This window comes from Thalassophryne amazonica, chromosome 5, assembly GCF_902500255.1.
Source record: "Thalassophryne amazonica chromosome 5, fThaAma1.1, whole genome shotgun sequence".
In the NCBI taxonomy this organism is placed as follows: domain Eukaryota; kingdom Metazoa; phylum Chordata; class Actinopteri; order Batrachoidiformes; family Batrachoididae; genus Thalassophryne; species Thalassophryne amazonica.
The window spans coordinates 24450254-24470278 of record NC_047107.1 but is presented as its reverse complement, the minus strand read 5'-3'; the positions used below and the strand labels follow the sequence as shown (position 1 = coordinate 24470278).

At 39.8% G+C, this 20025-nt stretch overlaps 1 protein-coding gene across 3 annotated transcripts in view; it reads right to left on the bottom strand.

Annotated features, from left to right (window-relative positions):
- Positions 1 to 20025, bottom strand: part of LOC117510188 (kinesin-like protein KIN-14I) — a 44728-nt gene that overhangs the window by 10195 nt on the left and 14508 nt on the right. The window contains exons 8-18 of one of the 3 annotated variants that reach the window (XM_034169808.1): positions 19810 to 19983; positions 19473 to 19636; positions 19230 to 19346; positions 18398 to 18509; positions 13457 to 13556; positions 13164 to 13359; positions 11525 to 11705; positions 11118 to 11355; positions 5588 to 5748; positions 5379 to 5483; positions 934 to 1031 (exon numbers count right to left, since the gene is read on the bottom strand). In XM_034169808.1, coding sequence (XP_034025699.1) covers positions 934 to 1031; positions 5379 to 5483; positions 5588 to 5748; positions 11118 to 11355; positions 11525 to 11705; positions 13164 to 13359; positions 13457 to 13556; positions 18398 to 18509; positions 19230 to 19346; positions 19473 to 19636; positions 19810 to 19983 — 1646 coding nt within the window. Of the gene's footprint in view, positions 1 to 929; positions 1032 to 5378; positions 5484 to 5587; positions 5749 to 11117; positions 11356 to 11524; positions 11706 to 13163; positions 13360 to 13456; positions 13557 to 18397; positions 18510 to 19229; positions 19347 to 19472; positions 19637 to 19809; positions 19984 to 20025 lie in introns of those variants that run through there. The other 2 variants (XM_034169810.1, XM_034169811.1) reach the window with 2 other exon arrangements.

Genomic DNA, 20025 nt, shown 5'->3' with positions numbered 1-20025 from the left:
GGTGAATGTTTCAAAACTTTTACCTCATACAGAGGCACTTCTGATATCTGACACCAGGAAGTCAATAAACGCCTGAATCTTAGTCTGAACCCAGACAATCTGATTCCTCACTCAGCTTCTCAAGTGCTGCAATCACAGTATCCACTGATTCCACAAAGATCACAGTATCATCCACAAAGTCAAGATCAGTAAACCTTTCCTGAAATACAAAGTCAACTACGTTGCTGGTTTTCACAGCTCTATCCAACACCTAGTCCATGCAATCACTGAACAGTGCAGGAGTCAGAACATGGCCCAGGACAGTAATCCAAGGCAATTAATAGGAATATAAAAGAGGATGTTGTGGTCTGGGGAATTGGTCTGGCTCCTTTTTGTTGTTTCCCCTCCTTCCTGTGTTTTCTCTGCCAGTAGAGCTGATCGTCATCTACACCCCTGGTTGCAGCACACCTGCATCAATCAGCAGCATCCTACTTAAGCCTCAGCTGAAAAGGAGGACACCACCAGATCTTTCAGTCAGTGGAAGTGGTAAAACTGGCCTCCTCAAGTGTAGTCATACCTGACTTTCTTGCCCTTTGTGTTTTTCCCTGTTTGGATGTTTGGTTATTCTCATTTTTGTAATTTTGTTCAGTCTGCAGCCACCACCTGCTCCACTGGCCCACCTGGCTTCCCCCACCTGCAACCCATCCTCCAGTGTCTTCACCTCCTGGTCTCCATCCCATGATCATCATCAACACAATTACAATAAACTCTTATTTATCATTTCCTGCCTCATTGCAGTTGAGTCTGCAACATGGTCAACACTCACATTTGAGATGTTAAATCCAGAAGGGCCTTTTCTTGGTGCTTCTTTCTATATTTATTGGTAATTACTAGCAACTAAATTATAATCATCAGTGACTTCCTGATGTGGTACAAATGATCATGTTTTCTTACATGAGTGATGTGAGTGTCTCGTCAAGGTTACATTCTGATGGAGAGATGTTGACGATCATGAGTGTTTTTGCGTTTCCACCCAGTGAGTCCTGCATGACCTGAGGGACAATAAAAATACAAACAAAACCTCTAGTTCTTCACAACAGTCAGAACAAAATATGCTAAATATGGTTAACACTGATTTATGGTGCAACTATACAAAATGTGGAAATGCAACATCTGATGCTAAACTGAACTCTGAAAGATTTAAACAAATGCCCATTTGTTAGCCACGTTTTAGTTATTTTTAAAAGCCCTGTCAGATCTGGATTTATTAAATATCCAAACGTTTGCTTGCATTTTTCATGAGTTGAAGTAAAAGACTGAAGTAAGAGTTTTTCTGTGCCAGTGGTGGGCACAGATAACCAAAAAATTAACTTCGATAACAGATAATTGAAAAGTTATCTTTGATAAAGATGAAACAATAAACCACCCAAAAATGTATCAGAAGTTACAGATAACCGATAACTTCCAATGTTGTCTCTGGTACATTTGCAACTATTAGTAAAACGAATTTAAGTTTTAATGCCACAATAACTTCTACTAATATTAAAAGTAAAAACAGACCCACACACTGAGTCCACACGTTTGTCTTTGAGCATTCTACCCCTGCTGGAAGCTCTTGTTTACTAGAGCTCCCAACACAGAGGCACCCTGAGAGCAGCCATAAAGCCAGCTCTCTATCAATTACAACACTCTGGTCAGGCCGGAGGTCTTGAAAAATAAAGTCATACTGACTTATGGTATTGATTTATAAATAACATTAATACCGATAGAATAACTCCATTAATGTCAATTGTGTCATTTGTACAAAGTTAAAATATAGCATATGTCTTTTAATGTTGAATAATGCAGTAATTCTGAGGTTTCGTAACAAACACAGACAAATCGCAAAGGATTCCGGGTAAAAGTGCCTCTGCTAAACACTGATTGGCTCAGTCATTCATTATGTAAACCAACACGTTAATGTGACGTCTGTCGTGTGTTGGTGTTCATTTTTTTATTTGTAAAAACAGGCATTTTTACGGAGCCCTGGAAGTGTCATCCCAAAATGTTTTTCATGTGGAGAGAATGTGCGCACGTTTTATGATGTTGTAAAACGTGCTTTACACTGTGTGAGATGATTTTTCATGCAGGAATTTTTGGACCGAGTTTCAGGTTAATTGCGCATCCTCTAACGTGTAGTGTACATGGAGTAACAAGCTTTAACATCTCACGACCACCTCCTGATCGCGATCGTATGGTCGAATGAAAATCAAACCTGTTTGATATTATTCTGGTTGGCCATCGTGAGGTTATCCTCCTGCTGAAAAGCTACAAGCATCCAACCGCTCGCACTGTGCCTGTGAAAACACTGCAGAGCTGTCTTGTAATGTTATTATTTTTATTTATTTATTTTTTTTTTCTGTTGTTTTCGGACCCGGCGCCACCAGAGGGCATTTGGGGGCGACGCCCCCTCACGTCATCAACCTCGCCCCCTCGGATGTGAGTTATCAAAAATAAAAAAAGAAAAAAGAAAGAAATACTGGAAAATATAGCGCCTCGCAGTTTTGCGGATTTTTTTAGTCCAATTTTGCATGCTTTTTTTTTTTTTTTTAACAGCGCATTGTGCTCTGCGTCCTCATCAAGCAGGCCAGTGTTCTGTCGAGATGACGGGACACCTGTTGCAGCACCGCGAAGGGAGAGTACGCGCATTGTGTGCTGCATGTCTGTTTATAAGAATCTTCTCGCCCAGAAGAAAAAAAGAGCGCCAACAACTACCCATAACTGTGTTCTTCACTCGGAAAAAGACACCTGCAACGAGGCCTTCAGCGGAGCGGCGCCACGACGAAGAGGCGCGATCAGAATTACTGTGAAATACTGGTCAGTGACTATTAATAATTTCTTATGTGTCCAACCTCGTAGGTTGATCGTTAAAATTAAATTCATTAGTTCTAAAAGCCATCATAATTATTTATACGAAAACGTTCTATTTTTATTTCTCAAACAAATGGTTGGGCCTGAAAACAGGTTGGTCTTATTTTTCTACTAAGGTTTGAACTTTGAGAGTGTTTACACATGAGAGAAAAGTGAGAAAATGTTAATGCCTGTTTGAGAAAAGTGTATAAAGTGTGTAGTGAGGGGTTTGACAGCCTTAAAACGTCTATAATAATTGTAAAAAAAAACGCTGTCTACTTCGCGGATTTCGCCTATTGCGGACTATTTTTAGAACGTAACTCCCACGATAAACGAGGGACCACTGTATATCTACATGAAAGGTTTATCTTTGACCCGTTGTGTGACTGTCATGCCCAATTGCGCTGTGTTTGCGCTTGTGATGGAGGGCTGTATGTGGGGTTAATCTACTGTCTCGCGGCGTTTCTCAGATCAGTTGTTGGTTTGGTTTTGTGATATGCAGGAGATCACTTGACCGAGGGTCTATACGTTCAAATAATAATAAAAAAATACTTGAAGCTTGTTACTCCATGTACACTACACGATGCAGGACGCGCGATTAACCTGAAACTCGGTCCAAAAATTCCTGCATCGCACAGTGTAAAGCACATTTTACAACATCATAAAACGTGCGCACATTCTCTCCACATGCAAAACATTTTGCGATGACACTTCCAGGGCGCCGTAAAAATGCCTGTTTTTACAAATTAAAAAAATGAACACCAACACACGACAGATGTCACATTAACGTGTTGGTTTACATAATGAATGACTGAACCAATCAGTGTTTAGCAGAGGCACTTTTACCCAGAATCCATGTGTTTGTTACTAACCCTCAGAATGAGTGCATTATTCAACATTAAAAGATATATGCTATATTTTAACTTTGTACAAATGACAGAATTGACATTAATGGAGTTATTCTATCAGTATTAATGTTATTTATAAATCAAAACCATAAGTCAGTATGACTTTATTCTTCAAGACCTCCGCCTGACCGGAGTGTTATAATCAATAGAGAGCTGGCTTCATGGCTGCTCTCAGGGTGTCTCTGTGTTGGGAGCTCTGTAGTAAACAAGAGCTTCCAGCAGGGGCAGAATGCGCAAAGACAAACGTGTGGTCTCAGTGTGTGGGTCTGTTTTTACTTTTAATATTAGTAGAAGTTATTGTGGCATTAAAACTTAAATTTGTTTTACTAATAGTTGCAAATGTACCAGAGACAATATTGGAAATTATTGGTTATCTGTAACTTCTGATACATTTTTGGGTGGTTTATTGTTTTATCTTTATTGAAGATAACTTTTCAGTTATCTGATTATCTGTTATCAAAGTTAATTTTTTTGGTTATCTGTGCCCACCACTGTATATATATATATATATATATATGCTGAATAGATCTACTTGGTCAGCATACATGCCTTTTAACCTTTCTTTCCACAATATTTGCATTATGTTATATTATATAACAGCTGAGTGGATCCTTGTCATTTGATTGGTGCTTTGTATGTCACGTGACATGGATTATTGTTCCATTTACAGTGCAAATTTGGTTCCATATGTTTTGTACTATTGCACGCTGCGAACCCCACCCACACACACTCTAGTGGGGGCGGTGTTTAGCTAAACATGGAGTTTGTTTTGCTGATGGACGATGATTTGAATGAGCTAACTGACAGTGCTAATTCTTCTAACACACACAGACACACACAAAACAAATCCTCTACGCCATATGCCATCTAGAGGCACGGAGTGCTGTTAGGACAAAAACCTATACTAATTTCTGACGTGATTTTTTGCTGGACTGAGGAAGTACACAGACTTTTTTTGTGGAAGTATCACGGACTACATCGTCAGAATTATTTTTGATTGAACTGTTTTTCCAAGTTGACTGAGAACTGAACTCCTATTTAAAGTTTGTGTTGGACTGTTAAGCACCAGTGACACATACCAAAATGTAAGTCCCTTTTCTGTTGTTTATAAATTAATATATCATCAAATGACAAGGATCTATTTTAGCCATTATATAAAAGAAATAATGGCTTTACATTCTTTCAATGGAACAAATATTTAATTTGGTGAAAGATGGAATGTACCATTCAACATGGCCTTGTTGAATGGAACATTCCATCTTTCACCTCATGAGATATTTGTACCATTGAACTCATAAACATTCATTATTTGTATACTTGAAAATCAAAAACGCCTTGTCTTGGTTTATGGTTTTACATAATCGTAATCTTCTACATTTTAAGACATATTAAATTGGTTCATCCGCTTACATTTACCAGTATTTCCAAACATAAATTAAATAATTAAATTATAACACCAAGAACTATAAAAAATAGACAAAGATGTGTGCAGAAACATTGCTATATTTGGCAAATCATTTTGGACAATGCCTTGTGCTGAGGAAAAGCAAGCATTCAAAGCTTAACTATTGCTGATGTTAAAGTATTTCACTTTTTCATCACCTGGGTCAGTTTGCTATTTCTGTACGGTACGTGGGGCAGTTCAGCAGATAACGCTGAGATGACATCTCCCAGCGCGCTCAGAGATTTGTTAATGGAGTTGGCCTCCTGAACAGGGAAGGAGACACGGGGAAGAAATCATCATGTGAAATATCTCCTGAAACTTTCACACATCATTTTAATCACTTGATTAGTGATGGACAAATCAACACCTTTAGCTGGTGGTCTTTGGCTCCTGTCTTGGCTGCTCGCTCACTGCCTGCCAGGTCCACCAAGCTCAGCTTCCCACTGCTCACACTCCCGTTGGTCAGATTTTTGCTCTCCACCATGACGCCAACAATGAGATGTGAGCGGGAACTCTCCACATTCATCTCTAAGGAAATATTAAATGTCTGCACTTTCTTTGTATATTATTATTAGCAGAGGTACCCGGTTTCACCTGGGTGAAGGTTAAATAAGCCAAGAATAAATAATCAGACATTAAATATTTCACCGGCCAATTGTGCAGAAGAGACCACTCTTTTTCTTTTCTTTTTTTATAATCTTTAACAAGTGTGGGCTAAAAATTTTTCTATGCCCTGTAGTTACCAAGTTTAAGTTTTCTTCTGGGTTGAGGTAGGTACTCTCTGAGCGCTTTATTTTTTATAGTCTAAATTAGCCACATTGATGTGCTGATTCTGTGCCCTGCAGTTCCAGAGTTAGAAGTGTTTTTCCTTGGCGGGGGTACGCCCTCTATGTGTGTGCCATAGTTTATTTATAGCCTAAAATTACCATGTTGAGGTTCACTCCAGGAAGTAGCAGGTTCTCATAGAAACCCATGTTAAAATGTCCAACTTTAGAGCAGAAATAAACATATTTACACCTTGGTACAAAAAAATTGGTTTTAGTCTGTTCTGCTGGTTCCTCCTCCATGACAGCTATACAGTGGGGTGATTTTTTTCCTACTTCCTTAGTTTACAGTGTTTTGACCCAAACAGTTATGCATGATTAGAGGTGTGGTTGCTTTGAACCACTGTGAACTGTTTTGTAAATTGTGTTGGTAGAATGGCCCAAGCAGAGGGTCACCCCTTTGAGTCTGGTCTGCTTGAGGTTTCTTCCTCAAATCAGAGGGAGTTTTTTCTTACCACTGTCACCTGTGCTCTCGCTCTAGGGGTTGGTAAGGTTAGACTTTACTTGTGTGAAGCACCTTGAGGCAACTTTGTTCTGATTTGCCGCTATATAAATTAAAATAAATTGAAATTGCTTTGAGTAACAGCTCATTTGTTGTTCATCTTAATTAGGTTACACGGGGTTTTCCCACGTTCCACCTCTTTGCCCATATATGGGTTGGTAGTTGAGCTATTAAAAGGCACATCATGGCTGCCTATTGATTAAGAAAAAATATGAATATTGTTAAATATGCAATAAAACATGTGTCAAATATGTCCACAAGAAGCCCAGTGACCCACACTATCAGTACACCAAAGACACACACACACACACTTTTCTTTACATATATAAAATTTCAAGAAACAGTTACATTAATGACTACTAGGATCCTGCGATTATTAAGGACTACTTTATACGTGCCTGGCTGAGCAAGCCCAGACATGTCCCAATCAATCAATCAATCAATCAATCCATTTTTTTATATAGCGCCAAATCACAACAAACAGTTGCCCCAAGGCGCTTTATATTGTAAGGCAAGGCCATACAATAATTATGTAAAACCCCAACGGTCAAAACGACCCCCTGTGAGCAAGCACTTGGCTACAGTGGGAAGGAAAAACTCCCTTTTAACAGGAAGAAACCTCCAGCAGAACCAGGCTCAGGGAGGGGCAGTCTTCTGCTGGGACTGGTTGGGGCTGAGGGAGAGAACCAGGAAAAAGACATGCTGTGGAGGGGAGCAGAGATCGATCACTAATGATTAAATGCAGAGTGGTGCATACAGAGCAAAAAGAGAAAGAAACAGTGCATCATGGGAACCCCCCAGCAGTCTACGTCTATAGCAGCATAACTAAGGGATGGTTCAGGGTCACCTGATCCAGCCCTAACTATAAGCTTTAGCAAAAGGAAAGTTTTAAGCCTAATCTTAAAGTAGAGAGGGTGTCTGTCTCCCTGATCTGAATTGGGAGCTGGTTCCACAGGAGAGGAGCCTGAAAGCTGAAGGCTCTGCCTCCCATTCTACTCTTACAAACCCTAGGAACTACAAGTAAGCCTGCAGTCTGAGAGCGAAGCGCTCTATTGGGGTGATATGGTACTACGAGGTCCCTAAGATAAGATGGGACCTGATTATTCAAAACCTTATAAGTAAGAAGAAGAATTTTAAATTCTATTCTAGAATTAACAGGAAGCCAATGAAGAGAGGCCAATATGGGTGAGATATGCTCTCTCCTTCTAGTCCCCGTCAGTACTCTAGCTGCAGCATTTTGAATTAACTGAAGGCTTTTTAGGGAACTTTTAGGACAACCTGATAATAATGAATTACAATAGTCCAGCCTAGAGGAAATAAATGCATGAATTAGTTTTTCAGCATCACTCTGAGACAAGACCTTTCTGATTTTAGAGATATTGCGTAAATGCAAAAAAGCAGTCCTACATATTTGTTTAATATGCGCTTTGAATGACATATCCTGATCAAAAATGACTCCAAGATTTCTCACAGTATTACTAGAGGTCAGGGTAATGCCATCCAGAGTAAGGATCTGGTTAGACACCATGTTTCTAAGATTTGTGGGGCCAAGTACAATAACTTCAGTTTTATCTGAGTTTAAAAGCAGGAAATTAGAGGTCATCCATGTCTTTATGTCTGTAAGACAATCCTGCAGTTTAGCTAATTGGTGTGTGTCCTCTGGCTTCATGGATAGATAAAGCTGGGTATCATCTGCGTAACAATGAAAATTTAAGCAATACCGTCTAATAATACTGCCTAAGGGAAGCATGTATAAAGTGAATAAAATTGGTCCTAGCACAGAACCTTGTGGAACTCCATAATTAACTTTAGTCTGTGAAGAAGATTCCCCATTTACATGAACAAATTGTAATCTATTAGACAAATATGATTCAAACCACCGCAGCGCAGTGCCTTTAATACCTATGGCATGCTCTAATCTCTGTAATAAAATTTTATGGTCAACAGTATCAAAAGCAGCACTGAGGTCTAACAGAACAAGCACAGAGATGAGTCCACTGTCCGAGGCCATAAGAAGATCATTTGTAACCTTCACTAATGCTGTTTCTGTACTATGATGAATTCTAAAACCTGACTGAAACTCTTCAAATAGTCCATTCCTCTGCAGATGATCAGTTAGCTGTTTTACAACTACCCTTTCAAGAATTTTTGAGAGAAAAGGAAGGTTGGAGATTGGCCTATAATTAGCTAAGATAGCTGGGTCAAGTGATGGCTTTTTAAGTAATGGTTTAATTACTGCCACCTTAAAAGCCTGTGGTACATAGCCAACTAACAAAGATAGATTGATCATATTTAAGATCGAAGCATTAAATAATGGTAGGGCTTCCTTGAGCAGCCTGGTAGGAATGGGGTCTAATAGACATGTTGATGGTTTGGATGAAGTAACTAATGAAAATAACTCAGACAGAACAATCGGAGAGAAAGAGTCTAACCAAATACCGGCATCACTGAAAGCAGCCAAAGATAACGATACGTCTTTGGGATGGTTATGAGTAATTTTTTCTCTAATAGTTAAAATTTTGTTAGCAAAAAAAGTCATGAAGTCATTACTAGTTAAAGTTAATGGAATACTCAGCTCAATAGAGCTCTAACTCTTTGTCAGCCTGGCTACAGTGCTGAAAAGAAACCTGGGGTTGTTCTTATTTTCTTCAATTAGTGATGAGTAGAAAGATGTCCTAGCTTTATGGAGGGCTTTTTTATAGAGCAACAGACTCTTTTTCCAGGCTAAGTGAAGATCTTCTAAATTAGTGAGACGCCATTTCCTCTCCAACTTACGGGTTATCTGCTTTAAGCTACGATGAGACAACATCCTTATTTTTTTTAAAAAGGCTCTTATATAGGCCCTGTGACCCACTGGTATCAGTGATTATCTGAAGATTAATAACTGAAAACTATTATGTTAAAAAAAATTAGAATGTGGCTCAGAATAAGAGGTTCACTGCTCCTCACCAATATCATTCAGAATCCAAAATTGCAAAGCTGAATTTGCAGTTATTTTAATATATGTACAGAAAATTTATGGACAGACTCAGTCACCATATGTCTATAATGCAGTGATTTTCAACCTTTTTTGAGCCGCCGGCACCCTTTTTTTAATTACAAAATCCTGCGGCACGCCACTGTCACGTGTCACGTGTCACGCGCCACGTGTCACGCGCCACTAACTCGACTGTCGCTACACGGTGCGTTAGCAACACGTGCGGTACAGATATGACGTAACATAGTATACTATAGTCATGGAGCTGTATATAAGAACTGGACAGCGCAGTCCCAATGCTGCACACTAAACGAAAAGGTCCCTTCATGGACAGCGACATGACGCCTCCTAACCGGGCAAAATATTGACGAAGTACCCGGATGTTAATGCATTTTCAATGGAGATCCGCGACTGAACACACTCAGAAAAATGCTCACAAAATACGTGTTAAAATGCCATTTTGTCCTGGATATCGAGCCAGTAAAATTAAATTACATTAAATTATGTCAGAAAAGTATTAAACTTACTCTGACACACACATTCACAAATATTAGTGTTGAAAGTTACACGGATCTGCGCTGATTAGCTGCGCTGCTCGGCTGAGCTGCTGCTGTTCAACGCAGCGCGGCTCCTAAAACCATTACAATACATTTATATATATTATATTTTTACACAATTATGCTTTATTGACCGAGTTTCATTCATGAAGTCAGCGGTGTGTGTGTGTGCACATCTCTGTGTGTGTGGCAGCACAGCGCGGGTCATTATAATCTCATTATTTTAAGGTGCAAAAAAAAAAAAAAAAACTCCCCAGTCTTGTCGAACAATTTTTAGTCACTAACGACAAGAATTTTAACTAGACATTGGTCTAGCAGTGGAAAATATCAACTAGACATAAGTGAAATGAATGATCCGTGTCATCGGGCGACACAGGTACGGCAGGAGACATACAGCTGTTTATCATCCAAATATCACGGACAAAGTGACAAGAAGAACCAAACCCACTTACTTGTGGAAGGAAATATTGTCTCCCTTGTTCCTCCATTTGTGACTTTGCCAACATGCGCAGCCTTCCGGCATATTCCACCTGTTTCTTGACGAGAGTAAGTGAACTTCTATGCACACAAATCACTAACTTGCCCAGAATTAAAATGGCGATCACGCCTCCTTGTCGGCACACGGCTCAGCGCTACTGCGCGCCATCTACTGGAATAAAAGAGCATTACACCATCTGCCACACTATTACAGCACATACACCCGATAATGGTGATATTTGATAATTGCCCATGGCACCCCTGACGATCGATCACGGCACCCTAGGGTGCCGCGTTGAGAATCACTGCTATAATGTACATGTTCTACTAATCTCAGGGAGCATCGGATCTCTATACAGCCTGGAATTTCCAACAATTGGTGCAGGATGAGCCCCACTGACTGCCCTCATATATGAAACATCTTGTGTGGAAACTGGTATCTTCAATGCATGTCAGTGTTTGGTTGAACTCCTACATTCCATTTAGGTCAACATTTGTGTCCTTATCTGCAAGAGAAACCGTGAGACAGAACTTTATTTGAGCTGGGTTAGAAAACTCACTGGTGGCAGAGATGTGACGATTGGCACAGGCCTGCTGGAAGAGAACGTAGAGCTCCTGAGCACTGGAGGCCTGCTTTTTCTCTGCTCCTTGGGCAAATACAACCCCCTTTCTGTTTCTCTTGATCTCCACCTTTTTGGACTGGCTGTGGGACTGGGGATGTGCCTGGATCTCACCAGCCAGGTTCAAAAAGAGGTCCCATAGCCTGTCATTGTACAGCTCCAGCATGTAGACTGAAACCTTAGGTCAAAGTACAAATTAGCACAGTGGAGAGGAGGAGAAGCATAAAGGAGAATGAAAGATCTTTGAAGAGATAAAACCAGTTTTAATAAAATGGCAGGACAGAAAATTTTTAAATCAGAAAATTAAAACTGTGAATGGAGTAGCTAATGGTGAAAGTCAGCCTCACCTTGAACTCAAATTTGGTGCTGTTTTCTTTTATAATATCAAATATAGCATTGAAAGATCTTGGCATGATGCCGGGGTTCCTCTGATCTTTGTCTCCCACCATGGTGAAAGTCTTTCCTGAACCAGTCTGCCCATATGCAAAGATGCACACATTGTACCCATCAATAGCTGACTGGATCAACCTGCAGAGAAAAAAAATGCATTGGTGCCACTGAACTGAGATTTATTTTACAAACTTTTCTGGATGAAAGTGAACAAAGAGGCGCAAATGCAAAATAAAAGTGTATTTATTAACAATGATTTACAGTCCAAAGCAGAGTGCAAAATAAACAGACATACAAGGGGAAGGTCAGAAAACACAGTGAAGGCAGTCCACATTGCAAAAATGTTCATGAGGGACTGAGCAGAGAGGCAATCCAGGAAATCAGAACACAGTTAACAAACCAGGCAACCATGTCCAATGACAGCAGGCCATAATCATGAAACACAAGAAGATCCAACCCAGTGTCATGGCAAGTCGTAATTCAGCAGCACAAAATATACATTAATCTATTGGTTTGTGATATTATGATGAAAAGTGCCTCATTTCCGTCACGCAGCACAAATTCCACAAATTCATTCTCATTCATTCTGTGATCGCTGCACAAAATTAAAAGTGAAAGGCGGGGGGGGGGGGGGTGTCATGGTGGTTATGGTTAGGGTTGGGGGTAGGAGTAGGGTTAGTAATAGTGATTTAAAAGACACCCCGTCACAAAAATTTGACTCATTTCGTGACGGGAACACGAAAAAAAAAGTGAGACTGGGCTGGAAAATCACAAGTTTGCCCCCTGTTTCATAAGAAAGTAATTAAACTGAATAAGAAACATGTGTGAAACAGAGAGAATAGTACAACTAGACAAAAGGACACAAGAGTGAGCCAGAGAAAAGAGAGGGAGAGAGGACACAAAGGGCAAAAGAGAGAGTAAGGGGGACACCAGTGAGCCAGAGAACAGAAAGGGAAAGAGAGCACAAAGGGCAAAAGAGACAGTTAGAGGGAAAACAGAGTGAGCCAGACAACAGAGAGGGAGAGAGTACAAAGGACAAAAGAGACAGAGTAAAGGGGACACCAGTGAACCAGAGAACAGAGAGGGTGAGAGAGCACAAAGGGCAAAATAGACAGAGTAAGGGGGCACCAGAGTGAGCCAGAGAACAGACAGGGAGAGAGAGCACAAAGGACAAAATAGAACGAGTAAGGGGGACACCAGTGAGCCAGAGAACAGAAAGGGAGAGAGAGAGCACAAAGGGAAAAAGAGACAGTTAGAGGGAAAACAGAGTGAGCCAGACAACAGAGAGGGAGAGAGAGAGTACAAAGGGCAAAAGAGACAGAGTAAAGGGGACACCAGTGAACCAGAGAACAGAGAAGGTGAGAGAGCACAAAGGGCAAAATAGACAGAGTAAGGGGGGCACCAGAGTGAGCCAGAGAACAGACAGGGAGAGACAGCACAACGGACAAAAGACACAGAGTAAGGGGGAAAACCGAGTGAGCCACAGAACAGAGAAGGAGAGAGAGAACACAAAGGGCAAAAGAGACAGAGTAAGGGGGAAAACAGACATTAGGATGGTGACCCAGCCTCCCTATGGGAACGTGTTATTGTCTTTACCTATTGATATCCTGAAACAAGTCTTCTTGTGAGGCTTCAGTGCCAAACACCCGGTCAAACTGAAACTCTCTCGGCCCACGGGGACTTTCTACTGTCACAGAATAATCATCTATTTTCTCCACTGCGATCATATTCCCACTCTGCACGCTCTCAGATCCGTTCACTGGTCGAATCCGGCAAAACACTCTGATTTTACCTGCCAAAAAAAGCATGAAACCTCAGAAAAATGAAAGGTAGCCATTACATGTGGTCAATATTTATGCTGTACATGAATGTTTAATCCCAGTGTGCACCTTTCATGTCTTCCACCATATTGTAGTACTTCTTTCTCATTGTCCTTTCTGATGTGTAGTTTTCAATTATTTTCTTTTTCTCCTCTTTAATCTGCTTCAGCTTGATAGATAATCACGAAGACACAAATATAAACAAAGAAATCATGCTAAATATTCTCTGCAACTGTTTGGATGAAAAGATCTTGCACATGCACATGGAAATACACTGAGAAAGCTTTTATACCTTGAATTTGTAAATATTTCAGAAGAGATGGAAACCAGAAAGTGATTACCTTGATGCTCAAAGCCAGTGAATCTCAACTCTGGCTACCAAGTACCACCTCACCTGCACATTTTCCATCTCATCCTTCTCTGCCACAAGCTGATACACTCACCCAGTTGTGCTCAGCCACTCAAGTGCTAACACACCTGAAGGACCTAATCAGCTCATTTCAGAGAAGGAGGAGATAGAAAATGTGTATGTGAGGTGATGACCAGAACTCTAAGCTTTACATCAACAACACTTGAGTGAACTGGCCAAGTAGAACCTCCACACTACTTGAAATGCTGTGTTTTATGCTGCATTTTGGCGCTCTTTCAAAGTACCTAGCTGAAATAATATGAGAACTGCCTTAATTATTTATCTTATTAAACTACACTTAAATTAACTGTTATTTTATTAAATTCCATTTTTAAATTCATGAATTATTTATTTAAAGGTACAGTGATTGATTTTTTTTTCTGCCACTTGATATCACACTAATACAACTTTCAGGACATAAACAAATTAAGCTTCCTTCCTCGGCCATTCCTCCTCAAACCTCCCTCCACGGCACTGAGCACAAGGAATGGTAGTTGGAGCCTTTTAATGGGTCTCTATGTGTCAAATGTAAGATATATGTAGATTCCCTTCTGACTAAAGTCTTGGTCATCTTATACTTCTAAATGTGACTGTGGGATGCATTTCTGGCATGGGTGGCACCAGGTGGACACTAGGGGATGCTAGAGTTCTCCCTGGACTTCTCATAGCACCCCCAAGAAAATAATTCCTCATTTATTGTTTTAATTTAATCCCATGTTTTTAAGGCCTTGTCCACACTGAAACGGAACTTCTCCTATACAATATTTTTCTTTGTCATTTTCAAAAAGTGTTCCATTCAAGAAATGTCTCTGTTCTCACACATCCAGTGAAACCACGTGAAAATGCTGTAGTACATATGCCAGGCCTGTATGTTGCGCTGTAACGCTTCTACAAAAAATGGAGAAGAAGACGTGGAACTAACAACTAAAGATAAAACTTTAGAAACCAGCTCATGGATTAAATAAAGTCTTTTAATCTGACCTGTTGCCAGGATTCATCATCACAGATGAAAACTGTTCTCCACATGATACCCTTGCTTTGGAAGATGACATCTGGAAATGCGTTAATTCCTTATGATGGAAGTTACTTGTTAAGGGGTTTTTAAAGAAGCCCCTCAGTGCCTGTCTGCTCTGGGTGAGTTTTTCAGCTGGAGGATGCTGGCGCTTTGTCCCTCCACCACCAACAACAACAACAAAAAAAATAATATGCTAAATTACACTGTAAAATTACACTGTTAGCAACATGTTACAGAGGCAAGGTGATGACATCATCCTTTCAGTTTTCCACAGTAAGACACTTCTGGCGTTTTCAGATTTCTGTGATTAGATCAATATTTCATTCATAAAAGAAACATTCATCAACAGAACTGATTGTTTTACACAAAATGAGTGTCACGTGATGTTCAGTGACATCACATTAAACAATGTCATGATAATAAATTTCATTTATAATGCACCTTGTACGAATAAAAATCTCAAAGTGCTACAAGGGAAAAAAACAATAAAAAATAAAACCAAGGATAAACAAGAAGAACAAAAACAGTAAATTTTCAGATAAAAACAGTCAGCAGAATAGAATAAAACCAAAATAAAGTAATAAAATAGAATAAAAAGACTAAGATGATAACAGATTGAAATGATTGAGACGTGATAGGCCTGTCTAAATGGGTATGTCTTGAGGCTTTTTTTTAAAGCTTCCATAGTTTGTTGAGCCCTCAGATGGTCAGGATGGGAGTTCCAAATATGAGGGGCAGCTGAACAGAAGGCCCTGTCTCCCATGGTGTGATATTTAGTGCGAGAGGGATGGAGACAATTGGTGTTGTATGAACGGAGGGAATGGGAGGATGTGTGTGAGGAGGTCTTTGAGGAGTGTGGGGGCATTGCCATGGATGCATTGGTGGGTGATGAAAGCAATCTTACAATGGATTCTGTTGGTGATGGGGAGCCAGTGAAGGTTATGGAGAATAGGTATAATGTGTTCCTGTACTGTCATCAGAATTCTAGATTCACTGGTTTGAATGTATTGGAGCCTTTTAAGGTTTTTTCCAGAGATCCCAAAGAGCAGGGAGTTACAGTAGTCAAGCCCAGAGGAGACAGCCAAACCAGTGATGCGGTGTCACTCCTGGCAGTTACCCCTCAGAGAACACGGCCTCTGGACAGTGACCAAATCATTGATGCTTTTGCTCTTAACCACAACAACATGCGCATTGTGCTGTTATGAAAACATCAATGGTGGGGGAAATATTTTCCCTCTGCCTGCAATTGGTATTTTTTCCCTGAGGCTACATGTGGAGGTCTGTGGATATTTGTATTGAACAGTAGCCTATAGGTGTGTGTGTGATTTTGGTCATTCTGTATGTCATTAGTGACTGTCGCAGATCAGAATGTGGCTATGTGTATGCACGACTGTGAATGTGGCAGAGGTGTAGCAGAGAGCCGTTGTGACACATGAGCCCTTATTTCTTAGCACCCTTATGAAAATGCCAAGAACCCTTGTAGCACCTGCAGAAAAAAATATCTGGAGCCGCCACTGATTTCTGGAAAGTAGCTGCCATTTGACATCTTGAAACAAATTCAGCAGCTATGCAGTGAGTAGTGAGAACTGCTTTCTCTCTGGGAGACTTTGGGAGAGGCAACTGTTTCACAGAGGACGACTCATCTGCACTAAACATGCACACACAGAAATCTCATGCAGTAAACTGAGAATATAAACAGGGAACTGAAAACTTCAGAGGACAGAAGGAACATTGTTTCATTCTCTGCACAGAATGCCATTAAGCCATGAACTCTTGAAACTGAAAATAGTTGTGGGTTGTTATGTTAATATGTAAAATGTCATGTAAATACTTGTATGTAAAATGCCATTTAGGATCCATTTAAGTCCTATACAGGCCATGAGACCTGTTGATACCAATGTTTAGTTTTGGTCAGATGCTATTTCAGCAGTAATTTATTTAATTATTTATATAATTAATTTATATAAATTTAATTAAATTTAACAATTTTAACAGTTTAATTTATTAATTATTTATATAATTATTAGTGCCTATATTCTTTTGTACAGTTTTCTATTAAATGCTTTATTACTACTTCCATGACATTTGTGGTACTTCATATTACACGTTAGTTGTGAAAATTTTTTGGTTACCGGTGTTGCCGACCGAATGGTCCCCCTAAACATCGGTCTCCCTTGATGACGCGGTTATCACCTCTTTTCTGCTTCAAACTGCCTCCAGTCAACAGCTGTCTCAGCGCCAGATATCTGAAGCTTTTGTACAACAATCATTTCCACATAAATTCAGCATTATATAATCATAAAAGGCAGCAGAAGTGATCATAGCACCACAGATAAATGAGCTGCTAGCTGATGCGCGTCAAACATTTCAAAGCGTCAAGGAATTTCACCTCGTTTCTGCTTAAAACTGACTTAAGAATGAATTAAGAGGTTTTACCTTTATCATCTGATGGTTAATAATCCCATTAATCCATTTGATTGCTTTGGGTGAAGAGACTCAGTCTCAGACGTGCTGCTGTGGTCTGAAATGACGCATGCACAGATGCAAAAGGCGGACCAATTTTTAGGGGCGGACCGTTCGGTCTGCGACACCGGTTTTGGGGAGTAGTAAATACTGAAGTCAAGTAAAACATTTTTGTTGTTGTTTTGGGAATTTCTGGAGCTGCTGTGTTTAGCAAAGTCAGCGGTGTCTGACTGAACAAGACTGGATCAAAGAGCGACAATGATGAAACTGGGAACTCAGAATATATGATTTCTGACAAGGAAATGTCAGTCATACCCACATACATTAGATGTTGGATTTCTTACTCTGTTGTCATGTGGGTGGTTAAATCTTGCGGGATTTTGGAATTTTCATGGTATTCATGTTTTGGTTTTTCTTTATGTTCAGGTTGTGGTCTGCTTTGTGTTTGTCTGACTGCATGCTCTTGTCTGGTGTATCTTGTCCCTTTTGTTGCCACACCCTTTTCCTGGTTGTTCTCCCACACCTGTATTTCATTTTCCCAAATCACTCTTGTTATTTAAACTCCGTGTTTTCCCACATGCCTTTGCCAGTTCGTTGTTCCTTGTGTCGTTGTTCCAGACTTATACCAGTTCTTTCTTTTTTCTTTTTTTTTTTTTGCCTGTTTTTGACCTCAACATTGTCTAATGTTTTAGAATACCGTTGCTGATTTTGGCGTGCCTACCTGTATACCGACCTTTGTCTGGCTCTTCAGTAAAACCCTTTTACACACTAAGCTTATGTGTGAGTCTCGCATTTGTGTCCAGCCTTTTTGGGTCCAGGTTCTTGATATGCTGTAACTTGTAAGTTCTAAAGCCTGACTTTTGCATTGTACCTTACTCCCCAAATGTTGTTGGTGAATCATAAAATGTTTCAGTCATGTTATTTTATGCGGTATCCAGCATATTGCTTTATATATATATATATATATGTGTGTGTGTGTGTGTTCACATAATGTTTTATCAGATCATGAATAAGTGATCTGACGTTTTAGATGGCACACATTTTGCACTTTTTCTCCTCACGTTTCTTCGTTTATGTGAATGAAATCTGTTGACATCTTTCTGATGTGAATAAAATGACAAACCTGATCCTGTAGACAGAGAAGCTGCTGACAAATGTTCTTTCCTCCCTCTGAGGTTTGGTTTGTGCCTGCTCCCCAAATGTCCTCAAGCTGTGAGGCTGCCTCATCATCATCTGGGAAACAAATTGTAGGCAGGGATATTTGAATTGAATTTATTAGGCACCAATGCTTACAAAAAAACAAACAAACAAACAACAACACTCATTTACAGACCACAAAATTAATACAAAAAAACAAATAAACAAACAAACAAAAACAAAACAAAAGTTACAGGAAAGAAAGAACAAGAAAACAATGAACATGGTGCCCAAAAGGTGTAGGCAGAAGTAACGCTTATCAATGCCTACACCCACTCGTACAGTCAAATCAACCCAAGCTAAGTGGCAGTTCATACACGATCATTTCCAACAAAGTCTGACCAGTAGTAGCTCATAACTACAGCTGAGGGAAGTGAGTATTTTACAACCGCTCCTATTTCGTTCTAGTTACCCCAGTACATATTCAATAGAAAGAATTCAAATGAGGTCAATTCATCATCAATCATACAACACAACTCAACATTTTCCATCAGATACATATCCGGTGAACACCCTTTTTTTGTATAAATATTTAAACTGGTTGATATTTGGACATGGTTTGATCGACATCGATAAATTATGTTTCATATATAACACTTAATGTGAGTACTAAGGCATAGAAAGTGACTTCTATCTGACAATCCACATATTTGGGTTCATTTGAACAGAAGTGGTGTGACTGTACTCTAATGCTAAGAGCACCTGTGCATCCATTTATGGTTTGATGCTGGTAAAATATTCAACAGAATAATTTGTGTTTACCGTTTGTTCCAGGGATTTCTGCAGTTTTGATGCATTCTAAAGCCATTTGAGAAACTTCGTAGTGCTTCACTGTTTCTTGTAGTAAGGACAAAGTTGACTCAAATTGAATTGATCTGAAAATTGAAGTAAAAAAAAAAATCAATTTTTTTCTTATTCAGAAAGCCAAAGGAATATTACGTTCAAAAAAGAAAAAAGATGTCTTTTATTTTAACATGCTGTTCATGTCTGCTTGCTCTAACCCTTCTTGAACACTGGCCGGCTCATTTTTAGATTTGCTCTCTTTTGTGGTTGTCTGCAGACGGTCTAGTCTGTCTCTGGTCTCAACCAAAGCAACCTGATTCTCCTTGATCATCTGGTCCAAAAGGGTTCTGGACTCTGCTACACGACTGCAAACGTCATAAGCCTACAGATAAAGAGTCGGCACAAAAACAATTCAGTTACAGCTTGAGGGTACAATACAAGGAGGCATTTCTGCCAACCATCTTAACAGAAGCAGAATAATTAAAATCACTAGAATAAATAAATAAATAGATTCATGAAGTTTTGTATGGAAGGCCAGATGGGACAAAACAGCACCTTTTGTATGACAGCAAGGAGGAGGACACTGCAGGGTGGCTGAGGGATGGGAGGAACAGGGCTCCTCTCCTCCAGCAGCTCTGAAATATCTCTTTCTCTCTGTAACAAGCTCTCCTTCAGTTCCTCCAGGCATGCTGCAGCTCCCTGCAGTGGCAGATTAGACTCACTGCACACCTGCAGATAGCACAGCTTAGAAAGAAAGAAAAAAAAAAAACT